General features: G+C 34.9%; 2 protein-coding genes and 1 long non-coding RNA gene across 5 annotated transcripts in view; 2 read left to right on the forward strand and 1 right to left on the reverse strand.

The window, feature by feature from the left end:
- The window catches only part of LOC113050163 (phospholipid transfer protein-like), a 9,419-nt gene extending 4,360 nt beyond the window's left edge, over positions 1-5,059 (forward strand). Inside the window, exons 5-16 of the mRNA XM_026212894.1 lie at positions 299-454; positions 602-665; positions 798-861; positions 947-1,038; positions 1,938-2,114; positions 2,192-2,251; positions 2,330-2,494; positions 2,579-2,646; positions 2,732-2,774; positions 2,858-2,921; positions 3,421-3,497; positions 3,582-5,059. Coding sequence (XP_026068679.1) covers positions 299-454; positions 602-665; positions 798-861; positions 947-1,038; positions 1,938-2,114; positions 2,192-2,251; positions 2,330-2,494; positions 2,579-2,646; positions 2,732-2,774; positions 2,858-2,921; positions 3,421-3,497; positions 3,582-3,677 — 1,126 coding nt within the window. The 3' untranslated portion in view covers positions 3,678-5,059. The remainder of the gene's footprint in view (positions 1-298; positions 455-601; positions 666-797; positions 862-946; positions 1,039-1,937; positions 2,115-2,191; positions 2,252-2,329; positions 2,495-2,578; positions 2,647-2,731; positions 2,775-2,857; positions 2,922-3,420; positions 3,498-3,581) is intronic.
- A 1,092-nt stretch (positions 5,060-6,151) lies between these two features.
- Positions 6,152-8,539, reverse strand: LOC113051081 (uncharacterized). The gene is made up of 4 exons (XR_003276842.1): positions 8,221-8,539; positions 7,475-7,559; positions 7,149-7,391; positions 6,152-6,252 (listed from the first exon to the last, which is right to left on the reverse strand). It is a non-coding gene; the product is annotated as an uncharacterized LOC113051081 (long non-coding RNA).
- Positions 8,540-9,721: 1,182 nt separating this feature from the next.
- Positions 9,722-19,324, forward strand: LOC113050164 (nuclear receptor coactivator 5-like). Of its 3 annotated transcripts, XM_026212895.1 has the most exons (11): positions 9,722-9,878; positions 13,277-13,537; positions 13,753-13,860; positions 15,048-15,105; positions 16,220-16,432; positions 16,524-16,639; positions 17,346-17,475; positions 17,557-17,756; positions 17,964-18,168; positions 18,275-18,360; positions 18,446-19,324. In XM_026212895.1, exons 2-11 carry the CDS (start codon positions 13,375-13,377, stop codon positions 19,042-19,044), a joined length of 1,878 nt encoding a protein of 625 aa, XP_026068680.1. In that variant the 5' UTR covers positions 9,722-9,878; positions 13,277-13,374; the 3' UTR covers positions 19,045-19,324. The 3 variants fall into 3 exon arrangements, with proteins under 3 accessions (XP_026068680.1, XP_026068681.1, XP_026068682.1); XM_026212896.1 differs by lacking the exon at positions 13,753-13,860; XM_026212897.1 differs by lacking the exons at positions 13,277-13,537; positions 13,753-13,860 and having other exon boundaries at positions 9,729-9,878.
- The last annotated feature ends 2,730 nt before the right edge of the window (positions 19,325-22,054 follow it).

Consider the following 22,054-nt stretch of genomic DNA (forward strand, 5'->3'; position numbering starts at 1 on the left):
GTCATTACAAAAGATTTCAGTTAAATGCTATTCTTATAAACTTTCTTTTAATCAAACAATAAAAACATGTAAATATACACCAGCACAACTTTTTTCAACATTGATGATAATCAGAAAATGTTTATTAATACAACACATTATAATGAACACGTGACACTGAAGACTGGAGTAATGATGCTGACAATGCAACTTTGATCACAGGAATAAATGACATGTTAACATATATTGCAATAGACAACAGTTACTTTAAATTGTGATGATATTTCATTAAATAAATGCATCCCTTTCTCTCCATCAGTTATGATGAGGGATCAATCAACGCTTCCGCTGAAGGTGTCAACATCTTCACAGTCCTCCATCTCATCAAAGACCAGGACGGACGTCTCAAGATCGCCAACATCACCTGCGATGCGTTCATCACCAAGATGAGGGCCAGATTTAGCGGGACCCTCGGGTACAGCACTCTATATCGAATTCTGAGCATGTTTATTGCACATGATTGAATTAACTTCTTTATAAATGAAATACATAGTTTGCTCAGCGTTTTGCATATCGGTCTGTTTCATGGGACATTCTTACGTGTCTTTAAATATTCTCACAGGAGGGTTTATGACTTTATCGGAACGTTCCTGACTACAGGAATGCGCTTCGTCTTAAATAAACAGGTTTGTTTGCTTTTTTCTAGTCAAGGTTAGCAGATGTTTGTACTGGTGCTCACATACAGTACATAAAGGTATTGTAACTTCAGTGACATTTGAACAGATTTTAACAAACTTTTGCATATATGTCTCTGTCAGATTTGTCCTGCTTTGAATCATGCCGCACTAGTTCTGGTTAATCAGCTACTGGAAACAATCCCAGGTTAGAGAACGATGTTGATCAGTGTAAAACTGTTGTGGTATATCGATCTGGCAGGCTCGTATGTTTATGTGAATGTGTTTTTCAGTGCGCACGGAGGTGGACAGTTACGTGGGCATTGATTATTCACTGCTAAATGACCCCGTGGTGACAGAAACTAGCCTTGATATGGATTTTAGGGTGAGTGACAGATGACTAGTTAACAAACTTTAAATGCAGGTTTTTGGGGTCAGCAAAGACATGTTATTCATATGAAATACTTTATCATAATTAACACACACAAAAAAAAAATGAAGCAGCACAACTGTTTTTACAGTGATAATATTAAGAAATGTTTCTTGAGAAGTAAATCACTGAAGGCTGGATGAAAATTCAGCTTTGATCTCTGGAATAAATAACGTTTTAAAATATATTCAAATAGCAAATCAGTTTTTTTTTATAAGAATACATATTTCACAGTACTAGTTTGTCACAGTACAAACTTTTAAACTTATTTCTAAATAAATTAAATGTCAGCACGATATTTGGTAAGTGTTACCAAGTACATGTGCAAAAAACAACATGATTTTAATGAAAATATATTAATTCTTGGTTTCGTAAAAAAATAAAATACACACACTTTTCAGCAAAAAAAAAAAAAAATTGTATATATATATATATATATATATATATATATTTTTTTTTTTTTTTTCAAAATCTACAAAAAGTGCAGAGATATATTACTAATACACTAATAGTACAACTCGAAAAATCTATAAAACTATAAATTTATAAATCTTTAAATTAAATAATGTAAATCTTAATTTGTCCAAAACATTAAAATAATAATAATAAGTTATGTGCTCACCCAAAAATGTATTTTAAGACTGGAAATGTATTTTCTTGCCCCTTGAAGTACATTTTCTAATAAAGGCTATATTTTAGAATTTTAAGGTTTAAATTTAATAATAATAAAACAACATATTTGAAAACATGGTACCATAAAGGCTACTATAGCACACACACACAAACACACACACACACACATTATATTTATATGGTTTTAAATTAGTCTGCGTGATTTATTTTTTTCTACACAGGGCATGTTTTATGACCTGAAGAATGAGAACGAGACGCTTGTGAACAACGCTGTGAATCCAGTCCTGAGAGAATACGATCGTATGGTCTATCTCTCTCTCTCTGAGTACTTCTTTGACAGCGGCCTCTTCTCTTACTTCAAAGGCGGACTGTTCCAAACGCAGATAGCAAACGAACGAGTAAGACACCGTCTAACTCATTTCAAGAGCATGATACAAAAATAAGACAAAAACAACTGTTGCTCGACTCATTTCAGATGCCGAAGGACTTAGAGATGCTCCTCAGGACCACCTACATGGGGAAAATCATGATGCTGGTGAGCAAAACTAAGATGTATATATGTACAGCAGTTGTATAGCAAACTTCTATTCTCTGTGTTTGTCTGTCCAATCAGGACCCGGCTTTCATGGATCATCCTCTCTCGCTGGAGTTAGAGGTCAAATCTCCTCCTCGCTCCACCATCAAGACCTCTGGTGCCAGTGTGGCTGTCAGCTGTAACGTCAAAGTGTTCGTTCTTCCTCCAGGAAAACCAGCTGCCCAGCTCAGCAGCTTGACCATGGTGAGAATTATACACAACATATACAACCAGTAGTTTCAGATTGAAGGGATGCTAGAAATGCACCAAATTTCACCTTGTTTTTAGGAAGGCACGTTCAACGCGGAAGTAGCGATGAAGGGCAAGCGCTTGACCATCCATTTAGATCTGAAAAAGTGAATATGATCTGCAAACACTGAACTTTTCTGACATTTGAGTAACTTTGACATTGATTTTGATTTGATTTGATTCTGTTTTCAGGTTCACAATTTTCTCCGATCAATCGGTTTTCGAGTCTTTGGCTGTAAGTTTGTGTTTCCACACAAGCACATTCGATACAAGTCTAATCAAGAGCAGATATATAAATATAATTATTATTTTTTTCAGCTTATTCCACTGCAAAGTCCTTTGAAGACAATGCTGCAGTTATCAGCGGTGCCTCTCATTAACAGTAAGTGAAACAATATATTATATTTTAAATGACATGTACACTACTGTTCAGATATTTAGGGTTGGTATTTAATGTTTTTAAAAAAAAGTCTTATGCTTACCAAGGCTGCATTTTTTTTAATTAAAAGAACAAATATAAACAGTAAAATTATGAAATATTATTACAATTTAAAACAAGTCAAATATAATTTATTCCTGTGATCAAAGCTGAATTTTTCACATTATTACTAGTCTTTGGTGTCACATGATCCTTCAGAAATCATTTTAATATACTGATTTGCTAATTTTTATAATTTAACTTAAATTATTTTCAGAAGAGCATTTATTTGAAATAAAAAGTATTTATACATTATTAATGTTTTAATGTCACATTTAAAACATTTTTTTTTAATAAACAATTTCATTTGTTTATAAAAAAAATTATTACAATTTTTTTTTTTTGAAAACATTACCTTTAAATATGTGAATCAGAAAACGCTTGATAATGTGTTTTCATGTAGATTACATTAAGCGAGGTGTGCAGATCCCTCTTCCGGACGGGATGGACTTCATTGAAGAGGTGGTCGAGTATCACAATGTAAGTGGTTGCATCGTGAAACCTTTAACATCGTAAGTTTAAGACATCATGTTCAGCTGTGATTCTCCATCTTTGATTTCACAGGGCTACATCATAGTTGGAGCAAACCTCCACTTCAGGACCGGTCTGAGAGAAATAATCGAGAAGAAGCTGTCGGGTGAAACAGACAACTCCATTTAAGACGCTAACATTACCGCACGTGTAAAGAGATGCACAGAAACTAACACAATGAGCAATAAATGGAGGTTTTAAAAGAGAGGAACTAACCTTCGAGCAGAAGCATGATGTTTATTAACTGTACATCATTTGATCCTCAAGACCTGCTTTCGTTATCAACGTCAACTCTAAATTTGCCCCATTTGTGACCCTGGACCACAAAACCAGTTTTAAGTGTCAATTTCTAGAAATTGAGATTTATACATCATCTGAAATACTGAATAAATAAGCTTTCCATTGATGTATGGTTTAGGACAATATTCTGCCGAGATGCCCCTATTTAAAAACCTGGAATCTGAGGGTGCAAAAAAGTCAAAACACTGAGAAAATTTTCTTTAATGTTGTCCAAATGATGTTCTAAGCAATGCATATTACTAATCAAAAATTAGGTTTTGAGAGATTTACAGTAGAACATTTTACAACACGATCTTTACTTAATATCCTAATGATTTTTGCATAAAAGAAAAATCGATAATTTTGACCTATAACAATGTATTTTTGGCTATTGCTACAAATATACCCCAGAGACCAAGACTGGTTTGTGCTCCAGGGTCACATTTAGTCTCTGAATATGCATTCCTGGTGTAATTGTGTACAATCAGCACTTTACTCTAAACAAGAAGAAAAAAAAGTGTATTTATAATCTTTGAATTTCTTCTGACATGCCTTTAACCCCCTAATATCTTCCCAAACGAAATGCAACAATGTATTGCTCATATAATGAATATAGGCAGTCTCTCTTTATAATGAGTGCAATTTACTAAACTTGTTCGCAAAGGCTGCTTTCACTGTTGCTGGAGTATTTCACTTTTAGCACAAATACTTCTACTTCTATTTACACTATTTGCTCTCAGTGTAAATACAGTCTAACTTTTTACACTTAGTGTAAATAGCTGTTGTGTAATGATTTCCCCAGTATAAGCAAATAAGTATATATTTACAAAAAGCAGCATAACTGTTAGGATGCGTACTGTAGAGATGCTCATGAGGAGAGCAGACCCCCCACAAACCAACAGAGTTACATTCAGACATGACTCTGTTCTACTATAAAACACCCTGCCAATTAATCAGTGCATTAATATGACGTGACAAACTACTTTATTCACATTTCAGAAGCAAAATGGGTTGCAAATGCTGGTTAATGTTGACTTTAAGGTATTACACAAGTGACTGAACCCCAAAACACATGTACAACTCGTAGATGTTTATGTACTTTTAGTTGAATTTTATCATTTTTTGTACACGTTTTATCGTATATATTGGTTGTTTAATATGTGATTGGTTTGCCATCCTCATTTGTGAATGAACCACTGTACCTCTTTATAAAAATGATGTGTTAAAAAACAGGAAGTGTTACTGTTTTTTATCTTAAAACTTTAGTTCATCATTGAAATGACTGAGTGGGTTGAAATGCACCATTTTCTGAAATAAACGATCACATAGAAAAACTTAAAATCATAGAAAATGTCTTTGGAAACAATTTACCAGTATGCCAGTGCAAATTCAGATGAAGCGACTGAACATCGTGAAGGCCGCTATGGACTTGTCAGTAGGAACCATGTGACCCCAACCCTGTGGAGGACATAAATAAATACAATTTCAAAAAAAAAAAAAACCAAAAATCATAATAGAATACACAATAAAGAAGGAATAAAAGGCTCACATATTAGACTGAGGTTACACATGAATATACTAAAGTAAAACTGGTTTACAATGTAAGTGTGTGTAAACCTATATTCTAGATCTCTATAGGAAGTCTTTGATGCAAAAAAGGCTATGTAATTTAGCTTTTCGTCACAGTCACCTGAGAAAAAGTGCACCATGTGATACATGATTGCACAAAAAAATTAAATAAAATATGATGATAATACTAATTAAATAAAATTAAATAAAGTAAAACATAAAATATGAAATACTATACTATAACATTATTATTAAATGGAATGTGTAAAAATATTAAAACAAGTAATACTAATAATATTATTCTTATAAAGAAATACTAATAATAATGGTTCCATTGATAAATATTTTATTAATAAAATAATTATAATAATAATACAAATAATGAAATAAAATATAAATAAAAAAGTAGAATGTATAATAATATATGAAATAATAATAATACTAATTATTATTATTATTAAATTAAATGCATAAAACATTAAAATGTTTACCAGAATAATAATTTAATAAATAATATTACTTAGTATATTATTTATTCCATTAAAAAATAATAATAAAGTTTACATATTACTGACTAGGGGTCAGGGTGCACAAATTGTTTACATTAAAAAAAACTCTCTCTCTCTCTATTTTTTTTTTACTGACCAGAGTCCCCAGACCAAGACTAAAAGAACATAGGACACACAATATCAGATGGAAACAACTGGCCTCTTGCTGGAGTGACTCCCCAAACCACTCATCTCCTAGTGTTTCACAACAGTGTTAATTCCCATCACTCACTTATGCTCCCAGAAGCTTCAGGTATTGTTTCTTCACATCCATTAACAGGCAGGTGTAGTTCAGACTGTCTTCAGTGCTGCAACAAACATCAGGACAATTTCAAATGAAGGTCCAGAACTCATTGGCTTTATTGAAGTCCACTCAACGCACAGGGTGCAGGGTGGAGGGAGTAGAGTAGGTGCATGGAGGATCGAGCAGATTTAAACAGGGCGACCATACCTCGCAATTTCTGATTAAACAAGAAAAATCATCTGGCTTTACCCTCAAAGCACAAATGAATTAAAGAAGGCCTACTAACACTGACCAGACACAAAGCTTTGTTCTTCATACTACTGTACGTAAAGGAACAGTTCACCCAAAAATTCACCCCAGAATTCTGTCATCATTTCCTCAGCCTTGAATTTCTTTCTTGCATGCAACAAAATAAAATCTTCTTAAAAATGTTGGTAAACACACAACTTATGGTCCCTCTTGACTTCCAGAGTATGGAAAAAAAGTTCTATGGAGGTCAATGAAGACTAGAAACTCTTTGGTTACCATCATTCTTCAAAATATCTTTGTATTCAGCAGATGAAAGAAACCGCTTGAGTGTCTGTAAATGACCATTTTCAGTTTAGGGTGAAGTATCAAGTACAGACCATTCATTCACCCCAAAAAATATATATAATTTTAAAACATTTGCATATTCAAACTGGAGTTTTGTATTTGGTTATGAGAGGGTGAAACAAGGCAGAATTTGAATATGCAAATAAAATGAAAGCGCTGCCATGAATGGGGATATATATTCAATGTATTAAAATCAAAAGTATAACTTTCATCGTGTGGAAATGAGCATCAAAATAGCTAAAACATAATCTTGTGTTTACAGTTTTGAGACAACAAACTGAAGTCAGTAATGAGAGAGTGAAAATTTTGGTTTTCGTTCCGAGTGAAGTTTGCAGTCCAAAGCAGCACATGAATTGGTTTCTCTACCTCGTTCTGTGCTTTGGAGTAAGGATGGTTCACGAAGTGATGGCCCAGGTCTCGAATCACAAACTGGCTGTTTTCAATGTTGGTTTCAGAAGAGCAGAATGACACTGGAACGTCTTCATATGAACTGACATTGAACAGTTACTCCAGATAACTGATCCAAGCTCACCTGACTCTCTGCTGAACTCCTTATAGGTTAAACATGTTCAGTCCAGACTGGTAGACTATAACTTGAACTGTAGTGAGCTAAAGAGTGTCAGAAAGGTAAGAAAAGATAAGTAAAGAATCTATGACATCTTAAGCCATTAGTGGAAAACTGTTTAACTTACACAACACAAGCAGTTCACATCCTGGTTATTGTAGAAGTTACACACTCCATCTTTGCAGCAAAATATCTGCAGGTCATTCCTCAAGCTATATAAACATATAAAAATAATAATAATAATAATAATACACAGTTATGCAAATACATAAAACGAAAATACACAAATAAAATGCACAAATAATTTTTTTAACAATGCATTTTTTATTTATTTACAATTGACATTTTGTACTGTTTGCCAGTGCTGACCCATACAAATTAAATATATAAAAGAGTGCATGTTAAATTGAGTCACATGAAAAAAGTAATGTCTTGCTGAACTCCAGAAACAACCTGAAAAAATCTTTCAGGGCCAAGTAGTTGTTTGTTGCCACCTGGAAAGTCAGCGATTATTATACGGGTAGGATTTAGGTTTTTTTTTTTAATCACATAGTGTTCAATATATATGTGCTATGCAATTAAACTTACATTCAATTACACTCCTGTCTGTACAATACATGCATTTCTGAATCTTATGATACATGTACCTAGTATAAACATTATGATAATGCAACACAAGCAAAGATATATTTATATTTTACAAATGTGTGTGCATGCATATATATATATTTATTGTTATGTCGCTTTTGTTCGATTTCTGTGTTTTCTTTTGTTTTGGGAGGTGTTTGTGAGTCTTGGTCCAGGAAGAAGACTGATTGGTTCCTGTAGTGGTCAGCTGACTTGAATATGAATATGATATGATTTCAATCATACCTCTGTGTCATTGGTAGTGTACTTCTTGTCATCAGAGTAGGAGAAGCCGACACCTGCTGGTGACTCTGGATATAAGACATTTGCAATCTGGAAATACAGGCCATATGCTGGTTTCCTACAGCCAAGAATAAACGAGGATAAAAGCATATAACCGGCTTAAGAAAGTGTCATAGTCCAGTTACCGAAACTGCTGTTATAGGATGAAAACTGGCCCTGTGACATTTCACACCACATTCACATTTAGTCATTTAGCAGCAGACGCTATTATTTAAAGCGTCCTTACAAACGAGGACAATGGAATCAATCAAAATCAACAAAAGAGCAATGAATTAATACAAAAAAATTAAAATTAACCAGAAAGAAGGGATAATGCACATCATTTAAAGCCTTTATTTAACTTAAGTTAATTGTGAACCATCAGAATAATTTAAACCTGTTCACTGTCATTCATATTTTAAACATAGACTTAAAAGTGCATGATCCAAACTTAAATTTGTATAATCCATGACTGAAAACATTTTGTAACATGATTTCGGTGTAGCATTTTCACGGTTTTGCAATGTTTGAATTTAAAATGGGTTTAAAGGATGAATTTTCAGATTTTATGTTTTCAAGCGATATACAATTTCTGATGATTTTCTAAAGTGTGAAAGAGAAAAGGCAACAAAGAAGACTTTTTTTTTTATTTGACAAAGGTCAGAACTCCTTTTATGATGTAGGTTTTTGGGGTGCACTCTTGCCATAAATTAATCTATTTATTTTCCTACAAAATTTTTAACAAAAAAGATTGGTAAAAATATTACTATAGGAGTCTTAGACCTTTCCAACGTTATATAGTTTGTCATGGTGAGATTAGGATTTAATTGTAATATAGTGAAGTAAACGTAGCTGGCCCACAGAGGGGGCAAGGTGGCAGTTAACAGGTTAAATAAAGGAGTCTTCTGAGTTTTCACCAGGAAAGGTCCGTGCTCTGTGAGCAAACCTGACTCTATTGGGCCCCTGAAGCATGGACTGATATTATTCAGCAAAATAGAGATTAAAATTGTTCACATCGTTATTTTATTAGCATTACCTTTTCGGGCGAGGGAGAGTAATTATGTGACTCCAACATTCTCGTGATGACGTCACATTGTGTTTATCGTCCGCTCTGTCAAAATAAAAGCACACGGCTGCCAAGCATTCTTAAAACAAAGAAAGCAAAATTTTTAAACATAAAATGATAATTAATTGATATATAAATGATAAATGGTAAATATACAATCACTTTTTATCTCAATTATAGAATTATCTGAATGTAAGGCAACGACAAACAAAATGAATAGGTTTATGCATTTGAACACAAATTAATACTTGTACTTCTAAATGTAGCTTATTGTTTTTATTGTGTATTTGCAAATAGGTCTTAACGGAAATTAATGACTTTTTTTAAACAGATAATTATTTGTACGTTATCACAACCGTTTGCTACAATGGAACTTTAGAACTGGAAACCTTTATTTTGAAAACACCGTCAGCTCAGCTCGCAGTTTTTCCGCACAGGAACATCGCAAGGTTGAGGCAGTTTTGCAGCGCGGCTTTCACTTGTAACGTTAGTTGTTAGCACAAACGGCACGCCACGAAGAAAATCACAGGATACTTTCCCGGTTCCCATGGTAACGGTAAGGTTTCGCTTCCATGATCTGACAAAACTAAGGTTTCGAAGATTTTGGCGCTCCAACGGCGTTCGTTGTTATAAATGTTAGCTAGCTTGTTAGCCGTCGTGTGGATCGTAGCATGGATTGTTCTTTTCGATTGTTGGAAACCGTAACGTTTGATGTAGTTTTGGTAGTAACGTATGCAATGTTTGAATCGTTCAACTGGAACACGAACACATTCGAGTGAAAATGATTTAAAATAAAAAACACACGAGCGAATTTTCGGGGGAACATGGCGTCTGATCGAATCCCACATTAGACGAAGTGTAACGTTACGCGGTTCCCCATACAGCGTTCAAACCCACGGAATAAGGACGATATGGATTGCTTTTTGCCACAGGAATACGCGGTGTCTGTTGTTTGTAGTTGTTTTCGGGTTCTTTTACAGGGTTTCATTTCTCGTGACGTCACGAGACTGTCTCAAAATGGCTGAAGGGTTGGTGCGGCGCCAGGGTTGCCAGGTTTTCACAAAACCCTCCCATTCGCGTTTCGAGGGGTTCCGTGTTAAAAACCGTGACACGGGTTGTAAAATACAAATCCCAGTGACTACATATCACCTTTTTGGGGTCTTTTCAACCCTTGGACATGAAAAACAACCACCGTCAAACTTGTTAAAGTCGTCCAATTCCACGAGAAAACCTTGAACTTGGCAACACTGTTTGCTGAGCACAAGGATATTATGCTTGTGCATTTTCACCTGCTGGTCGTTTTCATGGTCTCTACCTTTTGAATAATAAACAGCACTGTATATATGACAGTACAAGCTGATAGACAGTGTAACAGAGTATTATCATACTAAATCACACGATATTCTATCATAGCAGTTAATTGTTTTGAGCCTTTGAACAATGTGAGACATGAATTGGTGTGTCTTTCAGGCCTTACTTGTTGAACATGTAATATTAGAGTTATTCATGTTTTAAAAATTGTAATCTACTGTCAAAATCCTAAATAATAAGAAATGTACAGCACGGCTCAAAAGTTTGGAATCAGTAAGATTTTAAATGTTTTAAGGCTGCATTTATTTGACAAAAAAACTATTTTTAAATATTATTGCAGTTTAAAATAATGGTTTTATATTTTAATATATAATTATTGTGATGCAAAGCTGAGTTTTTATCATCATTACAAAATTTCACTACATTTCTGATCAAATAAATGCAGCATTGATGAGCAGAAGAGACTAAAAGCATTACACATCTTAATGATCCCAAACCTTTTAAATGCAACACTAAGATGCATTTAACTTGAATAAAGTCCTGTTTTTTTATATTAACTGTAAATGCTGTCAAAACATTCCTATTGTTACACACTTGATGTCTCAATCAAATCTTTGAGTATAGTGTATATAATACCTTGTAATCTGATTAAATATTATAATCCAAAATTGTCACTGTCAACTCTTTCAGATATTGATATTCTTGAGGTAGAGCCTTATGAAAACAGTGAAAAATAGTTTAAGTGGAATGACCAGCGGTCGTCTGGTAAGGTGTTGAGGAGCTTTGGAAACTCGGGGTATGGTGATAAAGCTTTGCAACTTACCAAAATATCACCATGATGCCGAAGTGGACCACAGAGACTACAAATGTACAGATGGCAAAAAGATGTACAATAACAAGCGGCACGAGAAACTGCGTTGTTGTGGAAAATTAGATTTGGTCAATTCAATGCTTATTTGATGATGATTTGATGACCCCTTGAACCATGATGTCCAGTGTCCACAATGTTTTTGTTGACTGACTGACTTGGGTCCATAATTTTCTTCAAGCGTCACCTTTGTTGTGGATACCGAGTTTTAAACTTTTGATAACTTTCAAGTTGTTTTTGGGGAGCATTTTATGTTCATCCATCCCCAAGAACTACACTTTCAGGTCTATTCGAGATTTGATGTTATCTTCATGGACAAGCTCTCGTATTTTCCGTTGCGTGATCCGTGGAAACCTGTTTGTGGTCAGTTCTTCCAACCGTTTTCCTTTTCACCTGCATCAAAAACTTCAGAAATGTGTTAAATTTAAAAAGCATCTTCTTCTTTGCAAGGGAGCATTGTAGGCTTCAAGTGCAGCTGCAAAATCCAAGGCCTCCTGCAATCAAGGCCTCACCAAGCCAAAACCTTAATTATTTTCAACATTTTATTTGGTGTGAATGATTAAAAAGAGTTCATATTTCACTTGAACAGGCGACAAAATACAGCATATGAATTTAAACTATACTTGGACATTCTGATTGTTGTGAAGTTTCTCAAGTTTCTTTAGTCAACATGAAACTTCTATTGACACAATATTTTAGGATGATGGGATATTCAATAAGATAATAAATGTCTAATCAATCAATCTACATTTTTACATGAGTGCTATAATTTGTAGGGATGCACCGATACCATTTTTTTTCAGAGCCGATCCAAAACCGATAATTCTGAGTATCGGCCGATACAGATCCGATACCAGAGCAGTAACTTTTTTTATTCTAAGCTAAATTTCGATACCTCTTCGTTGACCTGATCTTTTGCATGTTAAACACAATCTACTAAATATGGACAACTTTATTATACAGGAAAATAACAAATTAAAAAATATATAATCATAATCTATGACAAAAATACTATCAAATACTAGGTTAGAGGACAATTCAGCAGCAAAATTTACTAAAAAAAAAAAAAAACACCCACAATTTTGTACAATTTAATCAAAATTCATTATTTAGTGAGGAACAAATAAAAGTGACTACATATGACTAAATCTGGTAAAATGGGACACATTGATGCGTAGTGTATTATATCTGTGAACGTTGTCCGCGTTAAGAACAGTACAGTGTAGTAGAAAGTAGCATGATTTAGAAACAGCACTAAACTGATAAAGTAATTTCATGCAAAACCACTGATCTTTATCTACAGATCAAGTGTAATAATCGGAATATTTAATCATCTTGGAGAGCGATTCATCGTCTTGACTGTCATAACCGAACATGACATGCATTTGTATGCTAAATGGAGGATGACCAACATCTGTAAATATTAATCTGTACCTCACATTAAACTGCTTTAGAAGACTCGGAATATAGTGCAAGAAAACCTTATGGTGCTTCATAATGTTTTTGTGGAGCTTAACAATAACACAAGAGTATACGCACAATATCGGATTTGGATCGGTCTCGTTTGACCGATACCCGATCTGGCAGAAAATTTTAGCATTGGAGCCGATACCAATACTGAGTATCGGTGCATCCCTATATATATATATGATGATCTGTATTAAGTTTTCATGGTCACTTTAAGACTTCTGCGGTGTTTTTTTTTTTACTTTGCCCAGTCATTTTACCTTTGGAATCTCTCTTTTCTTACATGTCGATGCATCATCAATTTCAAGACCTTGGGGGAAATATAGCTAATCAAATAGTCTTGTAACTAAAATCATCTGCAAGCGTTCCTTGAAAACGGGCCGTTGAACCTAAAGCTCATAGAGGCATGTCGCACCGAAGAAGCCGGAGTAGTTCACCACCATCGCACACCACCAACAGCAATGACCCTCGTGAGCTGGAGCGAAGGATTTTTGTTGGAAATTTGCCCACGGCACACATGGCGAAGAAGGACATGGAGGATCTGTTCAGGCCATATGGGAAAATACAGGGTTAGTAGCGTCAAAGACTTAATTAGACGTTTCGGTATTTTTTTTTATAGTGTTCGCTATCGCTACAATTGGTTTTAAATGATTTGAGCCACAGTTCTTTAGACTTTGGTTTGAAGACTATGGTTGCGATTTACTGAAAGTAAGGGAAGCTTAGGCCAGAAATCCACCAATAAGCGCCTTTTTGCGTAAAACGAAATGATTGTTCCTTTTTCCAGCTTTGTCCCTGTTTCGTGGGTATGGATTTGTGCAGTTTGAGCGAGTGGAAGATGCTGAGGCCGCTAAAGCCGGACAAAACGGTCGAATTTATAAAGGTTATAAACTAGGTAAGGTCTTATTTAGTATTAAACACTGGAGTGATTTGGGGAGTTGTTACTTGTTACATCAATTTTTAAAGTAAATCATAGGACCAGTTAATTGTATAACTGTAATTTTAATGTAATAACCACAATGTGGTGAATCTAATAAAGCCAAACTAACTTAAAAATGATCCTCATTCAAACTGGGTTTTTTTTCTCCACTCTCAGCGTTTTCGTATATGTTAATTTATTAAAAGTTATTTATCTAATAGAGCGTTTCACAAATAGGTTACATATTGGTATCCTTTGACATTTTGAAATGAATTAATATGCAAATCCCATGTTTTCCCACCTCACTCATCTTGACTGAAATGATAATCTTCCTGATGGTAATTAAAATTACACAATAGTATATTTGGAAAATGCTTTATTTTAATTTGTACTTATTTTTTAAAGGGATTCATTGGGGCTGCACAATTAATTGAATTTCCAATCGCCATTACAATAACATAAGCCACAATTACATTAATCGTAATGAGACCACTTATGTTATTCTGAGTGCTTGTGGGTTTTCTTTCTCTACAGGTTATCATACATTTTTTCCCCATTGTTTTAATTTCAGTTTTAGTATAACATTTAAATATCACGCATATTTTTTTACTTATTATTTAAAGAAAAAACAATTCAGTGTATAGTTGACATTTGAGACTTTATGCTATAAGAAAACATGAAGTTTTTTCAGTAAGAGCATTGTCAGCTTGCTTATTTTCATATAAAAATATATCACAATTAGAATTTCAAGGGAATATTGGAAAATTATGGTTTTTGTCTTAATCGTGCAGCCCTAAGATCCATGGTGTATTATACCCTATTTGTGTAAAGCACCAATTATTGTTAGTGGTCTATAAAGTCTAATTCAAGAGCTGTTTAATAAGTGTTTACAGCTGGGGAATATCAAATACTGATGTAAACACGATGCATAGGATCATAAGATCCTTTGCTGCTTTTTTCACCTACATTGTTTAATTTTTAACTGCCATTGACATTTTGGAAATGCTTAAAATTTAAACACAACTTGTTTTAGATTCATACAATGCAGAATGTAAAATGTTGGTTCTCAGTAAAAGAGAAAAAAAACCAAAACCAAAAATCGTTTGGCTCTGAAATATTCCCATCTTTTGTCATATTGAACGTTTGGATTGGTTTATTTGCAGATGTAAATATGGCAGCGGAGAGACGACAGAATAAATCCAGGTCAAGCCCTCCACGCAGGTAAAGTATCGCTGGGATTTTTGCTAATGAAGACGTCCTCTATCGAGAATTTTGGTAAACGTTTTTCCCTCCACAATGGAATTCATCGAAAGTTCTAAAATGCATCAATATCATTGTCGAGCGCGCAACAACTGTTCGATCTATACTTCTCGTGGCTCTTCGGTTTTTAGTTTGTTCTAAATATTTTATTTCCCTTTTTCCTCACTTTTAGTTGTGTCAGAATTAACTGAAATAAAGTTGAAAGGGTAATTTGAGTACATTTCCCTTGGTGTGTCTTTGTCTAAACGGTGTGTTACTCATTCTGTTCACATACGATGCACGGTTTTCGAAATCGTCCACCGACAATCGCTGCTTCCAATCGAGCCTTCTTCGACAGTTAACACTCACTTAGCATTAAAACATTTTCAAAAAACAAATCATTTAATGCACTCAACAAGTAAAATGGAAACAATTAAAACGAATTCATGCAGTTGATCCAATCCAGTTTTATTTATATTTAGAGGTTGGTGTTTTTCTCTCCAGTCCATTCATCGTCACCACCTCAGTTTAAAAAAGGAAAATCATTTGGGACTAGTTATTTTGCGGTCGTGGAACAGTGCATTTCATGCTTTGGTTTATCTTAAAGCAGTTTTAATATTAAAAACTCATGCTTGCTTAAAAACCAAACTGACGAACAAAAAAAAAGTAATAATCCTGAAACCTGCCGTTCATTTCACTTAAATTTGCCTTTTGGAAACTATAAAAATGGACCCTGGTTTTCATGGTTACCTCAAAAAGCAATGTTCCCACAACATTTGTTTTTGGAGAGCTATATTCGAAGTTTGCAAAGGTTTTATAAGAGAAAAGATGCGAATTTCGCGATTGATTTTCGGCACCACCCAAAACATGACTCTGAAACTAACTCTGAAAGTGCTTAATTGAATGATATTTTCTGGTAAAAAATAACTTGTTACATCTGCTGACAGTGTTTTGTTTTTACCATTTCACTAACATAATGTCTTCTAAATACTTGATGGTAAGATTCGGTCTCGTTGAGGGGTATAATAGAGCTGTTAGTGTTTAGGGTGAAGTGTTTTATTGGCAAGTATTAACTGAGTGTATTTTATCTGTTCAGGCCAGCCAGCTCTTACGGGGACAGTCGAGAGCCCCGTCCCCGTTCTCGGTCCCCGGTGCATGGGCGAGATTCTCGAGACCACCGTGACAGTCGAGATATGAGGGGCGAGAGCCGTGAGCTGCGTCCCGGTCCACCTCGAGAGCATGATGCTAGAGGGCCACCCGATGAGCGATACAGGGGCTCAACAAGCAGAGAGAAAGATCCTTCCTACAGGTGCACTCACAATGCATTTGAGCTCTTCTGTAGTTTTGCATTTGTAGCTATGTTATAACATCATCTAAACAACATTTCTGTGCTTCTACAGAGAGGAAGGGTATGATCGTTATTACCGCGGAGGAGAGTACGACTATTATCGGAAGAAGGATGAGCCGTATCCTGAGCGTTATAGGGAACCCTGGAATGGCAGGAGAGAGTCGGAGGGTTGGTTTGATTGATTACAACTGTAAAATAAAGCTGATTACTATCATAATGAAAATTAAATCTAGTTTGTGTCCAGTTTATTATAGTTAACTTGATTTAAAAACAAAAAATAAAATAAAACTTAATCTTTATTTCAGCTAGTTATACTATTTTCAGGTTTTAGTTTAACAAAGTAATAAAACAACAACAAAATATATATATATATATATATATATAAATAAATATAAATAATGACTTTTTTAAACAAAAATAATAAAATTGACAAATTGCTAAATTACAATTAATAAAATTACTAAAACTATCTGAAAGTGAAAACAGAAAATATAAACTAAAATATTGAAAAAATTTATAGGAAGTTAAATATCATAAAATACTAAAATAACACTGATTTTGACAGTTTTTAAAAAAAACATTCTTATTGTAATGCCCCTGTACAGTATAACTTTTTTTTTATTATTAAAAAAGCAATAGTGGACAGTGGTATAACATACTACTGAAACTTTTTTTTTTATCGTTTTGTAATGGGAATTTTGTGTTAATGAAAATATAAATGCAAAAATCTTAGTGTTCTTGTAGTCATTGTCAGCAGCATTGTTAATTCAGTGGTTAGTTTAAAGCAAACCAAAGTTAAACACATTCACACTGCTTTTGTTGCGGAGGAGGTGGTTACGTGAAAACGTTTAAGTGTTTGATTCTTAATTGACAGAGGAGCGAGTGCCTCCTGAAGAGCGCCGGAGGAACGAACTTTACCGGCAATATTATGAAGAGCTGCAGAAGCGCTATGATGCTGAGAGACCAGTGGACTGCTCCGTCATAGTCGTCAACAAGCTGCAAAAGTGAGTCTTGAAGACTGCGTAAAGCATCAGATGTTTTAATGCAGAAACCAGTAACGTTTTCAGCTCCGTGTTTGCGTGCAGGGAATATGCCGAGACGGTGGGCAGGCAGGTTCGGGATCTGGGAATGGTGGTGGATCTCATCTTCCTGAATACAGAAGTGTCACTGACCCAAGCTCTGGAGGATGTGAGTCGTGCTCGTACGCCTTTTGCCATCATCATCACCCAGCAGCACCAAGTACACCGTTCCTGTACAGTCAACATCCTCTTCGGGACTCCGCAAGGTGTGTGTCCTTCCACTAAGAGTTTGATAATTGAAGCAAATTTACTTGCTCGTCAGCTTTAAGCTGAAAAATCCAATGCAGTACAACACAGCAGCTACTCAAAACCAGCCCAACGTTGATATAAGATCACCTACCGTTATATGTTCACACAGCACTATAGAAGCCATAATCAATATTTTAGATGACCACAGCATACTCTTGTTGCAGAGCACAGGAACATGCCCATGCAGGATGCCATGGTGCTGGTGGCCCACAACTTTGACTCCTTTAAAGTTGAACACCTTGCTAAAGAAAGGGACGAGCTCGTGAGGAAGGCGGCAAAGATGGCTGATGAGGTGTTGATGAGGGAGCCTGACAGAGAGAGTCACCCTGCCTCCGTCCTGACCCACATCACGCTGTTGTCCGAGGGCAGGTAGGTCAAATATTTTTTTGCTGTATTTTTAAGTTTGGCATTGAAGCTCATGATATTTTAATGGTGTTAAGTGTCAAATATAACTGATGGTCTTTGCATCTCTCAGGTATATGACTCCAGATGAGTTGGCCAGGCTAATTGAATATCTAAGAGACAAACGTGATCGTCTTGTCCGAGGCAGTACTGACACTGGTAACTCCACTTGGTGTTTTAAACTCAATGTTGTGTTATGCATTACCCATTAAGCCTTACCTTTCACTGTTTCTGTTCTCTCTAGTCGCACACCCTCCACCAGCGTCCCACGAACCCTCTCAGCCCACACAGCCTCTATCCGCTCCAGCTCAGCCCGCGTACACTAGCCTGGGCCTTCATTCCACCCACCTGACCACTGCGTCCGCCTCCACCGCCACCAACCAACAGCAGGAGCTCCAGGCTAAGATCCTCAGCATCTTCAACAGCGGCAGCGGCTCATCCTCAGTGTCTGGTCCTGCTCCGGCAGCCCAAACACTGGGTTACAGCTCCAGCCTCGGCCCTCAGACCGCCGGGCTCCAGTCTTCTCACGGCGCCCCTGGAGGCATGCCCAAAATCGCTGCCGTCCAGCCGCAGAGCAGCATGATGAATCCTAGGGCTGCCATGAGGCCTCCTGGAGCTCGTATGGCCGGGCCGCCAGGTCACCAGAGACCAGCGGGCAACACAGGCACCGGGATCAACTTTGACAACCCCAGCGTTCAGAAAGCCTTGGATACGCTCATCCAGAGCGGACCCATTAACCACTTGGTGAATATGGGATCTGTGGGTCAAGGGAGCCGGTCGACACAGGGAATGGGTCAAAGCATGGATCCATCGCCCATGTCGCATTATTCCCGCCATTACTGAAATAAATCCGATGCGAATTGAGATGTCAGCATTGCTCTGAATTATCATAAATTATTTTTTGCTCCTGTGTAATTTGTGATAAAAAAACGAGTTTTTTTGTGAAGTCATAGTTTTCTGGTTTTACGGTTTCGTTTATTTTTTACTTTAGTGTGTTAGATGGAAACAGGGCATGATTGATTGTTTAATGCTGCATCAATTGATAAGTTTGTTTTATATGGAATTGGAGCATTGTATATACAAGCCACTTCTGACTTAATAAATTCATTTTTAGATACAGAAATTTTTGTCTCTTGAATTTATTTCTCCAGAATAGTTGTGTCCTACCTATAAAGGCTGAAATGCAATACACTGATATTGTGCATACAGATACTGAAGACTATGACTTTTTTCAAGTCATCTCCATCAGGTGATAAATAAAGTATATGAACAATGCAGTGCTAACTGACAGTATTTATTACAGTATAAAAACTATTCTGCCTTATTTGATAACTTTTTTTTTTTTGTAGCATCTAAAATCATTGTTATTGTCCAGCAGTTATAGATTTCTAAGACAATTAAAAGCTAGGAATTGGAGAAAAATGTAAGTTTCCTATAACGGTCAAAAGTTTTTGAACTGTAAGCTTGTTTCATGTTTTTTAGAGAAGTCTCTTCTGTTCACCAAGCCTGCACTTATTTGATCCAAAGTAGATCAAAACAGTAAAATGTTTAAATATTTTACAAGCCTATTTAAAATAATTTTTTCAGTTGAATATATTTCAAAATGTAGATTGAGATTTCAAAGCTGATTTTTGTTTTGTTGCATCATTACTCCAGTCACACAATCCTTGAGAATTTATTCTGATATTCTAATTTGCTGCTCAAAAAAAAAAAAAACCTTATGATAATGTTGAAAACCGCGGAGTATAATTTTTTTTTCAGGTTTCTTTGATGAATAGATCGTTCAGAAGAACAGCATTTATCTGAAATGGAAATCTTTTGTACAATGATGTCTTTAACATCACTTTTAATGCATTTAAAGAATCCTTGCGAAATAGAAGTATTCATTTCCATAATTTATTTTCCAAAAAAAAAATTTTTTATTTCAAATAAATGCTAATCTTTGGATTCTTCTATTCATCAAAGAATGCTGAAAAAAATACCCATCTGTTTTAAATATTGATAGTCAGCAAATTAGAATGATTTCTGAAGGATGTGACAGTAAAGACGGAAGTAATTATGCTGAAAATACAGCTTTGATCACAGGAATAAATTACATTTTGAATAATATTCAAATAAAAAACAGTTATTTTAAGTAGTAAAAATATTTCAAAATATAACTGCTTTCGCTGTACTTTGCAGGCTTGGTGAGCAGAAGAGACTTTTATTATATTGTAATGGTATATATATATATATATATATATATATATATATATATATATATATATATATATATATGCATGCTGGAATCTCAGTTAACAGTCCTGCTCCAAATCAATTCTGATTAGCCTTGCTGTTTAAAGGTAAGCAAAAGTTGGCATCTTTAAAACACCATTACTAGAATGTGAATCTATTTAGAGAAGTATAAATGTATTTCATTTAGAGTGGAAGATCATAACTCTTACCATCTCTGCTCCATCTCTGGACTTCTGTCAACATTTTCATGTGACAACGTTGCACCAAGAAATATTTCAAAAGAACTGACTTTAATGTTTGTTTCAATATTTTATAGCAATTCCAGTGCTTTAGCTGACAGTTTTCACAGTAAACCTCTTCAGAAATGTCTTTAAATCACAACCAAGTCTTGGAGTCTCTACTAATGAGCTCATGATATCATTCAGGTGTGTAGTATAAATGACATCCAAATGTGGACCAGGATTAAGATTTTGAGCTTTTGAAAACCTGCTCCGAATGAAGACTAGATGATATAATCCATTATAAAATGGTATTCGTTTATTGCATTTTGTGCTGACAATTCTATAAAGTGGAATGGGAGTTTTGCAGAAGCCATAGAGATAAAGCATTTGAAATGTAAGATAAAACTACATTATTTTCTTTATGTACCATGAAACACAATAGATTATATTCATTTTTAATCTTTTTTAAAATATTCAACTTACACTGACACAAAAAATAAACACCTCAACACTAACTAGTTCTGCTATATTTACATGAGCACATCTGCTGTGTGTACATCACTGTACACACACACACTCTCTCACACATACAACTGAAAAACACACTAATATGACCATAAAATCCCAGAACAGAGAAAAAAGAGAAAAAGAAAATCGCCTTTTCTCCACTACATTCCCTTTCAAATGTTCATACAAAGTGTTTTCATTTCAAATGAATCAAAAACAAGCCTGAGGGATTTTGTCATTTTCCATGTAAAACTAATGTTCTGATCTAGAATTAATTGCGCTATCGTCTGCAAACCGTGAAATCAGTGAATTGCCCAAAGGGAGTGATTCAATAACTCCTTTCAGAGAAGCAAAGCCAAGACAAAAGTAGGATTTGGTTAGTATATTTTTCTCATAGTTGTCTCAATTTGTTTGCTTACAGCTGTGCTGTAAAAAAAGCAATAAGCCGTCAAATCTGCTTTTACAATCAATTTAGTAGGGGACTTAAAAAATAAAAAATGCATATGCATTTTTAGAGAGTCAAATTACATGTATTTTTGAGCTATATATTTTTATATTTTAGTGAATAACCACTTTAAAATATTGCGTCCTTTTAGCTTAATTTGTGTGCTTGAATTCGGCCCTAGAGTTAAAAAGTAGATTTTTATGATATTATTAAATAAATAACAAAGAAAATATGCATAACATAAGCATTGCACTTTTTTATTAACATATAGCCACTCATTTGTGTGTTAAAGTACAAACCGGTGTAAATGGTTTTTACTGCTAAACAAAACAAACCCTCAGGTTTCTTTTTAATTCATTCAGAATGACAGTAGACTAAACACATACCCAGATTAACATAAATAACTTTGGTAATCAGTTCTTCTTTAAATAAATTAATACACTGA

This window comes from Carassius auratus, chromosome 31, assembly GCF_003368295.1.
Source record: "Carassius auratus strain Wakin chromosome 31, ASM336829v1, whole genome shotgun sequence".
NCBI lineage: Eukaryota > Metazoa > Chordata > Actinopteri > Cypriniformes > Cyprinidae > Carassius > Carassius auratus.

Excerpts from the sequence above, each read along its gene's own strand:
- LOC113050164 (XM_026212895.1), top strand. The coding sequence starts at position 13,375 with ATGTCGCACCGAAGAAGCCGGAGTAGTTCACCACCATCGCACACCACC. Across the intron at positions 17,757-17,963 it reads CCTCTTCGGGACTCCGCAAG|AGCACAGGAACATGCCCATG; the intron begins GTGTGTGTCCTT and ends CTCTTGTTGCAG. Across the intron at positions 18,361-18,445 it reads CCGAGGCAGTACTGACACTG|TCGCACACCCTCCACCAGCG; the intron begins GTAACTCCACTT and ends TGTTCTCTCTAG.